The sequence below is a fragment of the Gasterosteus aculeatus genome, chromosome 12 (assembly GCF_964276395.1).
Source record: "Gasterosteus aculeatus chromosome 12, fGasAcu3.hap1.1, whole genome shotgun sequence".
In the NCBI taxonomy this organism is placed as follows: domain Eukaryota; kingdom Metazoa; phylum Chordata; class Actinopteri; order Perciformes; family Gasterosteidae; genus Gasterosteus; species Gasterosteus aculeatus.
Window position 1 is genome coordinate 5,869,931 of NC_135700.1, and position 14,621 is coordinate 5,884,551.

At 47.2% G+C, this 14,621-nt stretch overlaps 2 protein-coding genes across 5 annotated transcripts in view; both read right to left on the bottom strand.

Annotated features, from left to right (window-relative positions):
* LOC120832032 (AT-rich interactive domain-containing protein 3B) overlaps positions 1-7,860 on the bottom strand; it is a 45,185-nt gene extending 37,325 nt beyond the window's left edge. For 2 of the 4 annotated variants that reach the window (XM_040198049.2, XM_040198065.2), the window contains exons 1-2: positions 7,225-7,748; positions 5,468-6,100 (exon numbers count right to left, since the gene is read on the bottom strand). In XM_040198049.2, coding sequence (XP_040053983.2) covers positions 5,468-6,100; positions 7,225-7,260 — 669 coding nt within the window. In that variant the 5' untranslated portion in view covers positions 7,261-7,748. Of the gene's footprint in view, positions 1-5,467; positions 6,101-7,061 lie in introns of all 4 variants that reach the window. The other 2 variants (XM_040198058.2, XM_078085323.1) reach the window with 2 other exon arrangements.
* Positions 7,861-8,070: 210 nt separating this feature from the next.
* fam219b (family with sequence similarity 219 member B) lies at positions 8,071-14,159 on the bottom strand. The gene is made up of 6 exons (XM_040198145.2): positions 13,800-14,159; positions 13,175-13,283; positions 12,156-12,249; positions 11,981-12,058; positions 10,972-11,023; positions 8,071-10,152 (listed from the first exon to the last, which is right to left on the bottom strand). Exons 1-6 carry the CDS (start codon positions 13,872-13,874, stop codon positions 10,003-10,005), a joined length of 558 nt encoding a protein of 185 aa, XP_040054079.1. The 5' UTR covers positions 13,875-14,159; the 3' UTR covers positions 8,071-10,002.
* Between the last annotated feature and the right edge of the window lie 462 nt (positions 14,160-14,621).

The following is a 14,621-nucleotide window of genomic DNA, read 5'->3' on the forward strand; positions in this document are numbered from 1 at the left end:
CAATGTCGGGCAAAAAATGTAACTGAGCATCCCGACTGCACACTGCCCGTCAGCGAGGAGGCGGACCAGGCCGTGGTGCCATGAAAAGCCTCCTACCCTCTGCCAGAAGCAGATGCAGCCTTTGGGAGTCAAACAAATGAAATGAAAGAAAGTGTCTCTGCCTGGTGGGGGGCCCCTCCCATCCAGCTCCTCCCATTCAGGCCCTTTGGTTTTTTTCCATTTACTGCCCCTGCAACACTGACTGAAATGAATTGAAAGATCACCGATCAAGAGCCCGACTACAACACAGACACGCACCCCCCCCGTCTCTTGTTGGGAGCCCCCGGTGGGAATGTTCACTGTTTGAAGAGTTAACTCTTTAATTCCGTCTGGAATGTTTCCTCTGGGTGGGGTAGCGTGCTGTGTTGAGCCAGACCACTAACCCCTCTTCTCCTTCCACTGTTGGTCTCCACCGCCCCACCAACCCTTCATCTAGCTACTAAATTCAATACCTCTATTTCTGGCCAGGGGGACGGGGGGGGGACAGGGGGGGGGGTTGTCCACACATGGCTGTTAAGGGCAGGTCAGCACAAAAAGACTGGTCTGTGCCAGCACGACTACATTCTACACTATTATTTCAGACAAGTATGAAACCATCATTTGCATGTGAAAAAAAGCATAAAATGTTAATCTGGGTTGAGCAAGCTCATGACACTTGAGCCAGCAGATTTGCACTTAGGGACACGAAAATAGAAATAAACATTGCTACACCACTATATGATGTTAGAGATTTCTAATATCCAAATGAATATTTGGTGGTTACCAGAAATGTCACCAGCTTAGTTTTCAATGAATACATCAGAATATGATCAATACCATACACAGGTCAATGGCTGGGCTATTTGAATAAATACGTTTGTTGTGTTGTGCAGGGCCTTATTCGTTTTCATTGTGACGCAAATTCATCCATAGCTGTACCGGTCTGGCTGCCTTAAGCAAAGAAAATCAATCAAAAAAAATATCATTTAGTTCGGCATTTTATTAGAAAGATAAGTAGTAGTACGATTTGACATTTCATCGTTCATCAAGTCTTAATCTCCCAGGCAGATCACTGGAAAAGAACAATTGAAAAAAAAGTGCTTGCGGCACAAACCTGAATGCGTATGACAGTTGTTCTGGTTAAACAAGTACGGCTCATCTATGATGGTAGAGACACACACACGGCCAAAACGTTAAAAAGGGAAAACTGGGGGTTAAAATGAGGCGGCGTAATATGTATCAAGGCCAGTGTCCTAGACCAGGGCCTAGCTAAAGTGGGGAAATCAAGTTAACCATTTAGTGTCCGGACAACTCGTCACAAATGCCATCCACATAACAAAGAACCGTGTGAGGAATTAAAGGGACATTTTAAAAAAGAGCATTAATAAATACATGGGAGAGTACATCAAGAAGAGAAATAAGGGACTTTGGTTTCCAATTTCATTTCCTTTCTTTCAACCACAACTAAATTTCCTTTTATTGTCCTTCAAACTATGCTGAACAATAACTGAGCTTTTGTATAAATCATCTCATTTCACTTGGCGCCTAACGGCCACTTCTCTATTACTTTCCTGTGCAATTCTTTGATACGTCGTCTCTTGCGTAGAACAATGCGGTCATTGGGATGTGAAAGCATTGGTATTGGGGTCGGCAGCAGAAGGAAGTAGTTTACGTTGAGACTTTCCATTCCCTGTGTAGCTCAACAGTTTACAGGTTTTCACGCTTCACAGTCGCGCTTCCTCCAGCCCTGCCACATGTTTTAATGGACGCAGGCCTTCTTCATTACGCCTCATCTCAACTACCTCCATTTGCAAGCCGTTTGTACCAACAGGGGTCTTATTGCATTAGCCCTAACAGGAAGTCCAGTGAACGGAATAAGACTAAGTACACCATTTAAAACCCCATTGACAGATAGGGGAGTAGAAAGCAGATCAGGTGGGTGTACAAGCAGCATGCACGCCGACTCCCGCAGCGGCACAACGTCGAGCCGCGGTGAGACTGTTGTGAGCTGGTCTCACACACCCGGCGTCCCTCCCCATCATACGCTGCAGTGGGTGGCCTAATCCACCGTGGGGGGGGGGTAGATGTGTTACACATACCACCGTCAGAGTGATAACTGGAGCCCGTCTGCTAAATACAATGTCATCCTCATTCATCATAAATGGACCATAAAAACAAGGGCAAACATTCCTGCCTCTAAAAGCTTGCACACAATCCACACGGTATTGATCCCCAGCGCTGCAGCCGCTCAACTCCCCACTTCCTGGCTGACGTGTTGCTGGGGCGACAGCTAAATTATGCAACAGCGCTGGCTCAACAGACAGGCCTCAGTGCTCGAGCCGCCGAGGCAGGGCTCACGCGTGGCAAACCTCGGCAGTAACGGACGTCCCCCCCCCACCAGAGTTGTGGACTGGCTGGGCCTTCTTAGTTTCTGCCCAAGTGCTGCTTTTGCACTGACTTATGCCTTGTTTTCAGTAATGTAACAGCAAGATTTGTAGTTTGTCATTGGGGTCTACCTGTAGGGGGGGGAGGGAAATCATCAAGCCCCTCGTAATTGATCTTATCAAATGCATTACCACGTACAACAAAAAACGGCTTGCGTTATTGGCTGAAAAATGGAAAGGAATTGGGAAGCATTCAAACCAGTTTCCTTCATGGAATCACAGGACGTCAGTCACACTAAGAGCACTAATGCAATGCCTGAATACGGAGGAATTCAAAAGGAGCCACCGATCAGTCAACTGCCAAGAACCCCTGATACGTATTAATCAGCCACGCGATGCAATAAGTAATGTACTCGTGTCAGTTTCTTTGTCCTCTTGCCTTGTCATTATCTTCTCGCGGTGAAAACAGCAAATCTGCCCACTTTACATTCATTCTTCGGAAAGCGCGGGCGCACACACACACGCGCACACACACTCACGCACGACTCCGCTACCTGGCTCACAGCCAAACCAGCGCAAAGAGTGGAGTGCCAAAACAGACGCACGCACCCTCTCCGTCTCTCTCTCTCAGTTCCAGCAAACAAACCATCCAACTGGCGCTCTGTCACGCTCATAAGAGTGAAACGCAAGACACAATCCGTGTTGCGCAGGCACGATTAAAACAATTAATCGCCGAGGGATTATAGCGACGCGCCGAGGGGCCAGTGTAAGTTTGTTTGTAAGCGGAGCGCGGGGGTGGGGTGGGTTGTATTACAGGGGTCACCCAGCCTCTGTCCCACCGCGGGGGTGACCAAAGTGCTGAGGCCGGCTGGCCGCCCACCCTAGCGCGCGCTCTCTGCGACGCCTTTGTCCATCCCCTTGTTTGACAATTATTTACTCTGCTGTTAAATGACAGGGCTGAGGTCACCGCACATGCATCACTGACATAAAAGCACTGGCTACCCGTGTCCGTCCACCCCCATCTGACCTGCACGGGCCCCCTCGCCACTCAAAACACTTAGGAGTACAGGACTAAGAGACATGGCTAATCAAACAAGTGTCAGGGGAGCGTCGCTGCCGGCGACTAAGCATTATGTTGCTCCTTCAGCAATTCGGGCTGGTTGTTTGCCATTACTCTGCAGGGCGCCCCTCAGGTTCCACACATTGTTCAGGAACTACATGTGACCTTTGCAATCATCCCTTTTCAGTGGCTTCATGGATTGGTGATTTAGCAAGAGGACATGAACATCCTGTTTCTCTCTTCAAGCTGCTACGGACGAAATCAGCAGCCACTCTCTGCACGTTCCGCTCGGGATCCAGCGCACCGCGGCGTCTCTGTCAGAGTGCTCACAGCATTCACACACACACACACACACACACACACACACACACACACACACACACACACACACACACACCTCGGGTGCTTTGGGTAAAAAGGCTGACTGGACGCATGAGATGTAAATGGTCCTTCGTGTTAGCCATCCCCCCCCCCGGCCTCCGTCACCGCTTTTCAGAATATAATAAATGAGTTGCTGCCCGCATTATTAAAGGTGGTCGGTATTCGCGGCATCTGCCAGACTCGTCTCTTGAAGACAATTACATCAAAAAAAAAGAAGAAAGAAAACTGTTCCCCTGCCTCCACTGCCCCCTCCCCCCCTCCAGCAGTGCAACCTGAAACTGCCTGAAGAGATGAGCCGTCATTAAATACTGCAGAGCTGACATAATGACAGGAAAGATAAAAGAGAGGAAACAAAAAAAAGAAAGAAAAAAAAGGGCCAATTCTCATCCCATAATGCCTCCCCCAAACCACAGGCCTGGCCCGCCTCTCCTAATAAAAGACACCGGGCCGCAGATAGGGCCCTGTTCAGCTACAACTCTGCTGCTGCTATTTTCTGCTCGACATTGAAACAGAGCCCGGCCATCTCGCAGTACAATACTGCTTCACTCTCCACACAATACTGATGATAATGCAGCGTTTTTAAATAATCTCCAGCAAATCCCTGTAAGCGCTGAGGCCCTGGTTGATATACAACTATAATAAAACTGCCCCTCCTCCCGCCTCTATACTACTCCCTTCCCTGAATTAGGAAATGTGCTCTAGAGAAGGGCCATTCAAAGACATTTGCCTTTAAATAGACAGCAATAAAATCCAGACACATGATAGCGCAGCACCCTCAGCCCACTAATCAAGCTCAGATATGTCCCCTGCCTGCTCTTGTGCAACTACAGCTTTTTATATCACCCACATGCTGCTGCTGCTGAGCTCTTCAACCTGCTACGCCTCATGCCACGCTGCCCAACCACGTGTTACTCGGCTTGGCTCCGTTGGCATTCCAGCGTTTCGTAACACTGTGCTGAGGCAATATTTACCTTCAAGGGAAAGTGCACTTGGCACACAGCCGAAACTCTCGGATTGGTGGTGGGTGGAGGAGGGGGGGCGGGGTTGCTACTGTGTATTACATCCGAACTTCCCACCCACCCAAAATCCTCGTGCTGACCCGACCAACCACCCACAGCCTCACAGCAGCGGTCCTACACCGGCCGACTCCGCTGCCTGGATCAGAGCCAAACCAGAGTGCCAGGAGCAACACACACACACACACACACACACACACACACACACACACACTCACACGGGAGGGAGAGAACTAGCGAGTGTGAACAAATTGCGCCCCAGCCTGGCCCACTGCCAGGACTCACTTAGGGGGGGATTTTCAGCCACCGAAGCCAATCAGCGGTCAACCATGCGAGGAGATTTGTATTGTCTCGCGAATAAACTGCTGAGGAGGATCGTTGCAGCGTTAAGATGAGCAGTCGCTCACAGCAGGGGGCCGTATCCCTTTAAGGGCCACAATGAAACGCGTTTTTAAAATACGCCTGGGATTGGGAGAAGACGCATCCCAATTTATACGACAAGAAGCTCGCTCTGGTTTAATAACTGGGCAAAGGCCCGATTAGGAACTGAAGTAGAAAGGAGGAAATGGGGCGGCCTGGGGAACAAAAAAAAGGGGGGGGGCACTAACCTGTCTGAAGTGATCATCGAAGCCCCAGTCGGCCTGTCCATTTGGAGAGGTAGCAGATTGAGGCCCCGCTGGAGACAGGCCCTCGTCGGGTTCCTGCTTCACTCTGATGGGTGGGGACGCAGCCCTCTGGGGCGCCGACGCGGCGTAACTGCCAAACGGCCGGGCCGGGATGCGGGACGCGGTCTGCTGCAGCGCCAGGGTCTGCTTGCGGAGGAACTCCAGGCCGCTGGCACTTCCCTCGTCCTCGTCGCTGCCCTCGTCGCCCTCCATCATCTCGTTGTCGTCGTCCTCGTCCCCAGAATCCCGGCCTCGGTCCTCGTCGTCCTCCCTTTCGGAGTCCACACTGCTCTGATTGGAGACCCTAGGAGGCAACCCGACGCCGGGGACCACCCCGGCCAGGCCCTTGCCCATGAAGCTGGCCCCGGACGCCCGGGCAGCCGCCAGGATGGCCTGCTGGGCGGCGACCTGCTGAGCATACATGATGTGGGCCTCTCGCAGCTTCCTCTCCTTGCGCTCCATTTCCAGTCGGGCCTGCTGCTGGCGCTGGAGCTGCTCCATCACCGCCTCCAGCTTCATCCCCCCCGTAGAGGCGCTCTGAGGAAAGGCCACGCCAGGCTCCTGAGACATGCTGGGCTGTGGGAGGAAGGGAAGGAGGCACGGATGACATGCTGAAATCTAATTAGCCCTTTATCTCATTACACAGGATGAAATGAAACACATGTAAGGCACATGCACCCCTACCCACCAACAAAAAAAACACAGTAATCACAGGTAGGAGCCGTTTTTGTAGAGAACCCAAAACAGGACGAATCCAACAGTTTAATTCCCGTCAGGTGCACTATGAGGAGGTTGCTCAATTGGATTATATTTGCTAATAGACAAGATCCTCCCGGTTGATCTTAAAGACCTGAGCATGTGAGGAAGTGGAAGCAGGAACATGCAGTAATGTCATTGGGTACATGACAAAGTAGCAAGGCCAGAAAAAAAGACTATCCGTCCGAAAGAAAACGTTTCAGTGAGTCCGCGCAGATCACAGCGACACGTTAACACCACAAAATTGAGTTATTCACCAGCGGAGTCAGTTTTGTTAGGACTTTTCTCAGGAGTAGTACGGATATTAATCACATCGAAGCCATAACATACACGTCCAAACGCCTTTAACAAACCAAGAGGTATAAAATTGCCCCAAACTGCTGAAAACGTTGTGACTCATGACCGAGGCTATAATTCACGCTAGCGGACGTTACCGAACCAGAGAGATGAGCGCAAACAGCTGGAGCTTTATTCCTAAGTGAAGAAGTTATAAACTGAACGTCTTAACAAAGACAAACAAACAACGACCGACCAGAAAGACAACGTTAAAACTTTTTTCCCTTTAAGGGAAAAAAGTTAACACCTTTTTCCGCGTTAGCTCCCGTTAGCTGCCACATGCTCGAGACGCGTAGATAACGTGCGTAACGTCACGTTTACGGGCTTTACTTTGCGTTACCGCAGCGACGAGCGACGGCGGAACGTTAGCGGCACTCGTTTCAACGAGGCTTCGCAGCGTTACAACGAGTGGAGAGAAGAAGAAGAGGGGAAAAGGGCGACGTACCTTAAGGTCGACTTAGCGTGAAAGTTGCCCTCTCCTCGCTTTAACGCGCTCTCGCTGCCGCACGAGCTCCCGTTAAGTGAGGCCGCCGCACCGCGTCTACCGGAGGCCGAACACGTCAGAGGAAAAAGGTGGAAAAACGGCGCCGGGCATTACCGCCACTCACCATATGTGCCTTACTGCCGCTCGAGTTGTCCACCATCCCTCCTACCGTCCTTCCTTCCTTCCTTCCGTGTCTTTTCTCGTCCTTTCCTCGCCCGTGGCACTCGCTTGTAAACACGCACACGCGCGCGGGGCAGAGAGGCTGTGCACGCGCCGTGGAAACCGACTGACCCGCCGGCGGAGAAGCGCTCTTCGAACTCTCTACCTGCGTGTTTCGGGTCTTTTTTCTTCTTCTTTTTTTTTCTCTCCCCCGCCCTCCCAGTGATTTTCTTCGTTAATGTGAAAGGGGACCGGCAGGAAAACGGCCCGATCTCATATCTCGGAGAGCGCGGAGGTAACTCCCTTCGGTGGTTTCTCTCTTCTCTTCCTCCCCTTCCATTGACACCCCCCGCGCGGCGCACAGCGGCGTTAGGCCCGCCCAGCGACGGCGACGCGCCTCACTGGCTTCACACCTCCGCGAGCCTCCGTCCGATCGATTCACCTGTAATCGATCGTACCTGCCTTCGTTTGACGATGCGGCGCTGCGCAGGCTGGATCAACAGATGTAGGTGTGCGTTACTTAAAAGGGACGTTAATAGCAGCGTATCTTAAACAGAAAATAAAGAAGCTTAAAGCAAAATTGTCAAATGGTAATGTCTGCATACTTAATAATATGATAGGGATTACAGTGCAATGTTTAAATAAAGCAATACAAAAACCCCTCATTGTATTAGTGAATTGCAGCATTTCACTGGGGGCGAAGCATGGCTTCATGCTGCCCCCTTGTGGCAACAATGACGACTATATTTACAATGGCCAAAGAATTTAAATGCTCTCCTGATACTCCTTAGACAGTTATTGCACATGGAAGTATCGATAATAATCTTTATTTTGAACCAATAAACAGTACAATCAAATAATTAAAAAAGTGTTTATCATCATAAAATAAAGTCATTGCATGTAGCACTCAATAGCATAACAACGTTGCATAACAAGCGGATTGTCCCAATAGTTGCATAGTACAGGTGAGTCAAGTGTACTTGCTACTAACCACTGGTGTCAAGTGCAATATTTGTGTACAGAGGAACATCGTGCAGAGCCAGGGTCGGGGTCAGGGGTCAATACAGCTCTTGCATTTAAAGCATTTTACCTCACGCTTGTTATCAAGTGACTCACACTTGGTGTAATAGCAGAATCCGCCTTTATTCCTAAATCCCCCACATTCGGACGACAGAGTCCGCAGAGGAGAAACGGATCATTCATGATGTGTGACAGCAAGCTTTTTCCTCGCAAAGTCTTCAACTAAATGTGTGAATTGTACAAATCAAGTGCTCCCACTTTTTTCCTACCAGAAAATGTCACTTTCCTCACGAACATAAAGAATCTCGTTGAAAACAGTGAGTGCTGTCACTTGCTAGGACATTTAACGCTCAGTTCAAAACATAAAATATGACCCAGACTGAAACGGAGTAACAACACATACATCTTTTGAAGTGGGAAAAGAAAAGGATTGCCATGTTCACCACATCCTCGTCTATTGTGTGGAAAACGGCAATCGACACGTCGCAACAACAAAAAAAGAAAATAATTCTAACACAAACGGATGTATGCAAATATGGGCAGCAAATAACAAGGGTATCCAAATGCGTTAATCCTTATGCAAATGTGGCTTACTGGTTTTGAGCAGTAACTAATAGACTAATAAATATATAAAGCCTTGTAACTCAAATCCAGCCTCCACAGACACACATTTGATGTGTTTGAGATGACGCAGGAAAAGTAATCAATTCAATGAGAAAGTGTCCAAACCTTTGACTGGTCCTGTAACTACACACATACGCCTTAAAAAGGACACAATCCCTTTGTCGGGGATCTGACATCATATAGTTCACTTTCAACCTTTTTTGTAAAAGCTTTTTTCTTGAACATGTTTCAGGGGTTAAACTCATTTTCTACAAGACAAAGATTGTACAACACATCGGTTAATCCGTCAAAAGGACATTAGCAGCTCATCTGCCAGCATGTTTTGGGTCCTACACGGCAGTGTAACATTTGGCGCTCTTGCAGACGGGGGATCGCTCGTGGGACTTTTTTCCTGGTATGTTGCCGTTTGCTCAACGACGGCCTGTAAAAAAAAGTAATAAAACTCTTTGTCTTCACAGACAGAGAGCAAATACTATGGGAGGAGCAGAGAATAACTGAGTCAGCCTTCTCTTCTACACTTTAGTTCAGGTTTTTCTAGATAGCTGAAAAAAATAAATGAATTGAATCTCAATCATCTGAGGACCTATTTACATTTAGTTATCTGCTTCTAATAAAAAAAAAAACACAGAATGGAGTTGTTCATTTTGTTAAACTAGGCGTTTTGAGGAGAGATACATGGAAGCGAAACAGGTAAACATCCAGTTAATGCAACAATAGGGAATGTTAATGATCACGTGAGGGTCCTTTATCTATAGTGTTAATAGCTGGAACATGAGACGGAAAAGACGAACCACCCACTAAGTCAACGAGGGCACATCCCATAATGTGCACGACCGCTCTATTTGGAGCGCGGGCACAGTAAGCATCTCAATAGGTTCAATAAAAAGGAAACTAGGTCCCGCTTTGGAGGTCACAGTGGATAAGGCTTGTTCTTGTGCGATCTCGCTGCATCGACGGGGGAGTTTGGCCTCAGAGCTGGAAGTCCTCGGGCAGCACAGCGGCGGAGGGGCCCGGTCAGAGACATGGCCTCAGGCACCGGTGACTGAAGTCAGGGGCGGGAACTGGTGTAAAGGATGGGCGCAGCGGCCCCCCCTGGGCATCACTGCGTGGAGCAGGACGGGCCCTCGGCGCAGCAGCACACGGAGGAGCCCATGGATTTGGGAGGGATCAGGTCCAGGTCCTCGTCGTCGGGGATCTCATCCAGGCGGTAGCCGTCCTGGAGAAGCTGCTTGCTTAAATCAGGATGGACCTGGAGAGCAAAGACACACACACACACACACACACACACACCCACCAGAGGAAGATGGTTGAACCTGGTGCACGTCTCATTAAGGGACTTCTTCTTACCCCGTGAACACCTGAGCCGGTTGATGTGACTCAAACAAAACACACGTTACGGCCTCTTTAAGATACGATATTCAAGAATGGGAGCTTCAAACTTCATTTCCCAGCAGTTATGTTGTGTACAAAGCCACAGAAGTTACCAATGATTACAGTAGCGCCAAGACGGAAAAGAGGCCGGTTCCGTTTTCAGAACAAACCGCCTCCTCACGCAAATCCCCAAATCTAAATGACAACACAGGGACTTGAAAGTAGCACAGCGTCTTAAATAAAAGTGACGCATCTCTTTCATCTCGGCAACTTCCCTCTTTGGCTAAATGCGAGGCTTTAGAAATGAAGACAAAGGGATTCTGTACTGAAACGGGACGTGCATGTACTGCGTCTCATTTCATTGGGCAGTCAGTGGATTATTTAAGTTATATAGCATGCACGGTCAACACATATGTCCCTCTCTGTTGTTGTAGCGTTGCCATGCCACTCTGAATAGAGCCATGTTTCCACCATTCCTAATTTGAAGGAATGTTTGCGATCATATGAACGACATGGCAAGGCATTCTTTTTATTTTTATGGTGTGGAAACCCTGACGAAATGATCTTTGAACGTATCTCGATGGCCCAAAAACAGATTCCTGCTCACCGACACAGCTGTAGTCACACAGCCGGTCACACTGTGGGGTGAACAAGATTTCCAAAGCATGCGGGCGAAGATCCCGAGGAGCAAACTCACCTCAGCTGAAGAGTATCCCGAGGAATACTGCTCAAAATCGATCTCTTCATCGCTGTAAGGACAAGCACGGTAGTATCTGTCATTCTGATGTTGACAACGGTGTGTGTGAACTGGAGATTTATGCTTGGAAAACTTTTGAACTGAAATTAGAACACGTCCAGATGACATGATTTTACAGATCTAGTATTTCAGTCCTTAGTTATCTGCATTTAGAAGGAATTCAACTATGCCGTCACCTGTATAGAAAGTCCTGCCACTTTTGGTGGACTAACCTCAGACTACTTTTTCACAGTCTACAACAGTCTTCCATGAGAGGAAAGTATTGCACAATGAATTAAACCAATATTTAAAAAATGTTTTTCATGTAAACAAAGCCATATTTTGTCTTAAAACGGTCTAAGTATGAGAGCGTGTAAAAAAACGTAATGAAAGTGTTTTAAAACTTGCCTTCTCTCTACTGACCATTAGGAGGCGACTCCTGTGGTTTCACCAACCAGTCAGATTGTATACAAGTGAAAGAGAAAATGACTTCTCACTTGATTTATTCCCTCAGTAAACATTGTTAATGTGAGTTTATTTCTCAATCTCTACTTTCAAGTCTCCTTCGATACAGCACGACATTCATTTCGTAAATTATGATCCTTTTAGAGTCAAACGTTAGACCATAAAGCGGCGTCTGCTTTAGAGGGCGTGGCTACCTTGTGATTGACAGTTCGGTGCCGTATACACGGTTTATAACTTCCCTTCATTGGCGGCGGGGAAAAACAACATCGGCGTCCGTGATGCAAGATCTCAAGGCTTTGAAATAGCCATCCACAAACCAGTGGGTGACATCACAATGAGTACGTCAACTTCTTGCGTAAAGTAAGATCAAAATGCGTAGAAAGACACATAAATATACATAAAGCTAGGCTAGCTAACTAGCTTGTCAACACAATACATTGTGCGGGTTCACAAAAAAAGGAAAGAAAGGGGAGGGACTCTGCCTCCATACCTGGTGCCACCGTACCTGTTTGAGTCCACGGCAACCAAAGCGTCCTCGGCGTGCTGACTCAAAGCTGCGTAGCCCTTGTTGTACTTCACCGTCCTAAAAGGAGAACCGGAAACTGTGAAATCCATGCCGCTAGCCCCTCATCCCGTCCCGTGCTCTTAGCTCACAGCGGCTTGCTCATTCCTCCTCGTACCTCTTGGCTCCCTGCCGGGGCTGATGCGTCACTGGAGGACCCGGCGAGAGGGCTTTCTTCTTTAGCGCTTTTCTCACCATCTCCCTGTGTTTCTCTGCATGGAAGGAAGAAACATTTTTGTTGTGCCAACTGGAGCTGACTGGATGAGACTCAAAGCTGAAAGTCACATACAAAGTTTATTGTGCTACCTTTAAAGTGTAACTTTAAAGAATAGTCTGAGTCGGAGTGTAGGAATTGAGGTTCACAAAACGTCCACACAAACACACATTCTCAGAAAGGTCTTTGAGAATAACTGAAATCACTGAGTTTCGGATTGAGATCAACAAATACATAAATCTAAGTGTTCTGTATGGTGCAACTAGTATTAAGATCAGACAACGAAACATCAGACAACAAAACATATACTGGATTTTCTTTTCTCTACTGTTATTGTGTAGATTATTTGAAACCGTGCATCTGCACACCTGCTGATGTGTGTACATTTTGTTCCTATCAGCTGCCTCTTGAGAAGACTGTTTTAAAACAGTTTTTCCATTGCTAGAACTTGTCAAAATTATTTTCACAAAAAAACAAAAACATAATAATCTAACAATTTATTATCTTATTCTTTTTATGTAATGTATATTCAAGCATTAGTTGCAAGTGGTAAAAAAGATGCCAAAAGTCAATGATGGTTAAGAAATCCCATAAATAAACACACTGCCACAACAGGAGTAGTTATTTTTCCTCCCGTTTCCTTCTCCATGGAGGGAGGAGTTGTGAAAATATTTCAAACAAACAGAGACTTTAGTCTGAGAAATATGTCATGTGTCAAGTGTCTTTTGCAAGGTGTCCCTGCAATCTCACCGGACCAGACACACACCACCACCAACGAGGTTGTCCCATGACTCAGACCTGCCGGCTGCACACAGCAGTCCTTGTTTTTTTCTTTCAGTGCTTCGATCAACAGTTTGAACCACAGCTGAACTCAAGAGGAACAAGAGGAGGACTCTGATCTACAGACACACGGTGACACTTACGTAGTTTGAGGTGGATCGCTGGAGCTCTGGACATGATGTAAGGTCCTCTTTTCTCCACCGGCCTGATCCCTCCGTCAGCGGTCTTAGGTCTTGTGCCATTACTGGGGCCCTGCGGTCGGATGATAAGGAATAACCTGTACTTCACATTCACGTGCGGCGCCAAGTTAATTGACAAGACAACCGTTTAGTCAGTTAACGTTACGTCACGTGGCACTTAACTAGGAAGACTCAAATCTAGGATTGTCATCATAAAGTAGTATTTATGCTCAACTCTTATGTGAATAAACAATAACAAAAATGCAACAAAACAATGGATCCTGTTTCATTTCTTCTTGTGTCGGGAAACACGTTTTGCCAGCAGATCAATCGGTCTCACGTTATAAGAAGATCAACTTCACGTGTGTATCAGCTCATTTTGTCGGTATCCTTCAGTCAAACTGCGATGTACGACCATAATTATATATATTTAAGTGCACGACGACCGACCGCTTACCCCCTCGACACTAGTTGCATTAGCATCGCTTCTCTAAACAACTGTCAAAAACCTCATGCTAAGCTAGTCAGCTAGCCTCCCACTTTCTATTCACCAGCTAGCGTTAGCCGGATTAGCTTCATCCGACATTACCGACAAAGCGTGTAGCTCCGACTGCGCTTCGAGCAAGGTGTCCTTCTCCGGTTCCTCTATGATGTCGTTCATCATCTTGGCGTTAGTTGTCACAATTTACACCACAACACAGCCATGATGACGGGAGTCCCACCGGCGCGGGACTCTGTTGTTTTTCTTCAGGAGCAGGAAGGCGCGTCTGTTAGCCGGCTGTGCTAATATGCCAGCCTGCGTACAACTTCCGGGCAACACTACAAAATAAAACCATCGCTGCTCGCATGTTCTGTGTTGAGCAAGTCTATAATTCCACAGCAATGTTGGGTTTGTGCAGTAGTTTTTTTTGTAGTTTCTTGTCACTGAACTATATAATCTAACTAAAAGCTCTTCACTGTATTTTTTTTTAGTTCAAGAAAATAACGTTAGACCTCAAGAGAATTGAAATCCAGTTCATGTGGATTTCTCAGTGAAGATGGTTTGTTGTTCCCGTTTAATGTGGTGGATGAATTTAATTTACTGAACCTACAAATTTTGCCAAAACTTTCAGATACTGCTTTGTCTGCTGAATGGATTACCAGTAGATACTTTTGCTATCCCACTTCCTGCGGTAATGAACAAGCCAGGAGAAAGATGTGTGTCCTTCCTGTCTCAATCTAGTGATTGAGAATAAAACCCACTGTCTCTTAAAGTAAGATTACTTTCTGCAATGTGAAAATAATAAAACCACAAATATAACACTCAATAGAGAATGTAGTTTCTGTGGTTAATGCTTTCTGGAAGCGCTGATCACTGATCCACATCTGCTCTTAGTGTTTGATAATATAAATGTATTTAAAAAGGGGTTAA

Coding starts and splice junctions, on each gene's coding strand:
- fam219b (XM_040198145.2), bottom strand. CDS start 13,874: ATGATGAACGACATCATAGAGGAACCGGAGAAGGACACCTTGCTCGAA. Junction 11,024..11,980: donor GTTGCCGTGGACTCAAACAG/GTACGGTGGCAC, acceptor TTGTCCTTACAG/CGATGAAGAGATCGATTTTG. Junction 10,153..10,971: donor CGGGATACTCTTCAGCTGAG/GTGAGTTTGCTC, acceptor TTTGCTCTCCAG/GTCCATCCTGATTTAAGCAA.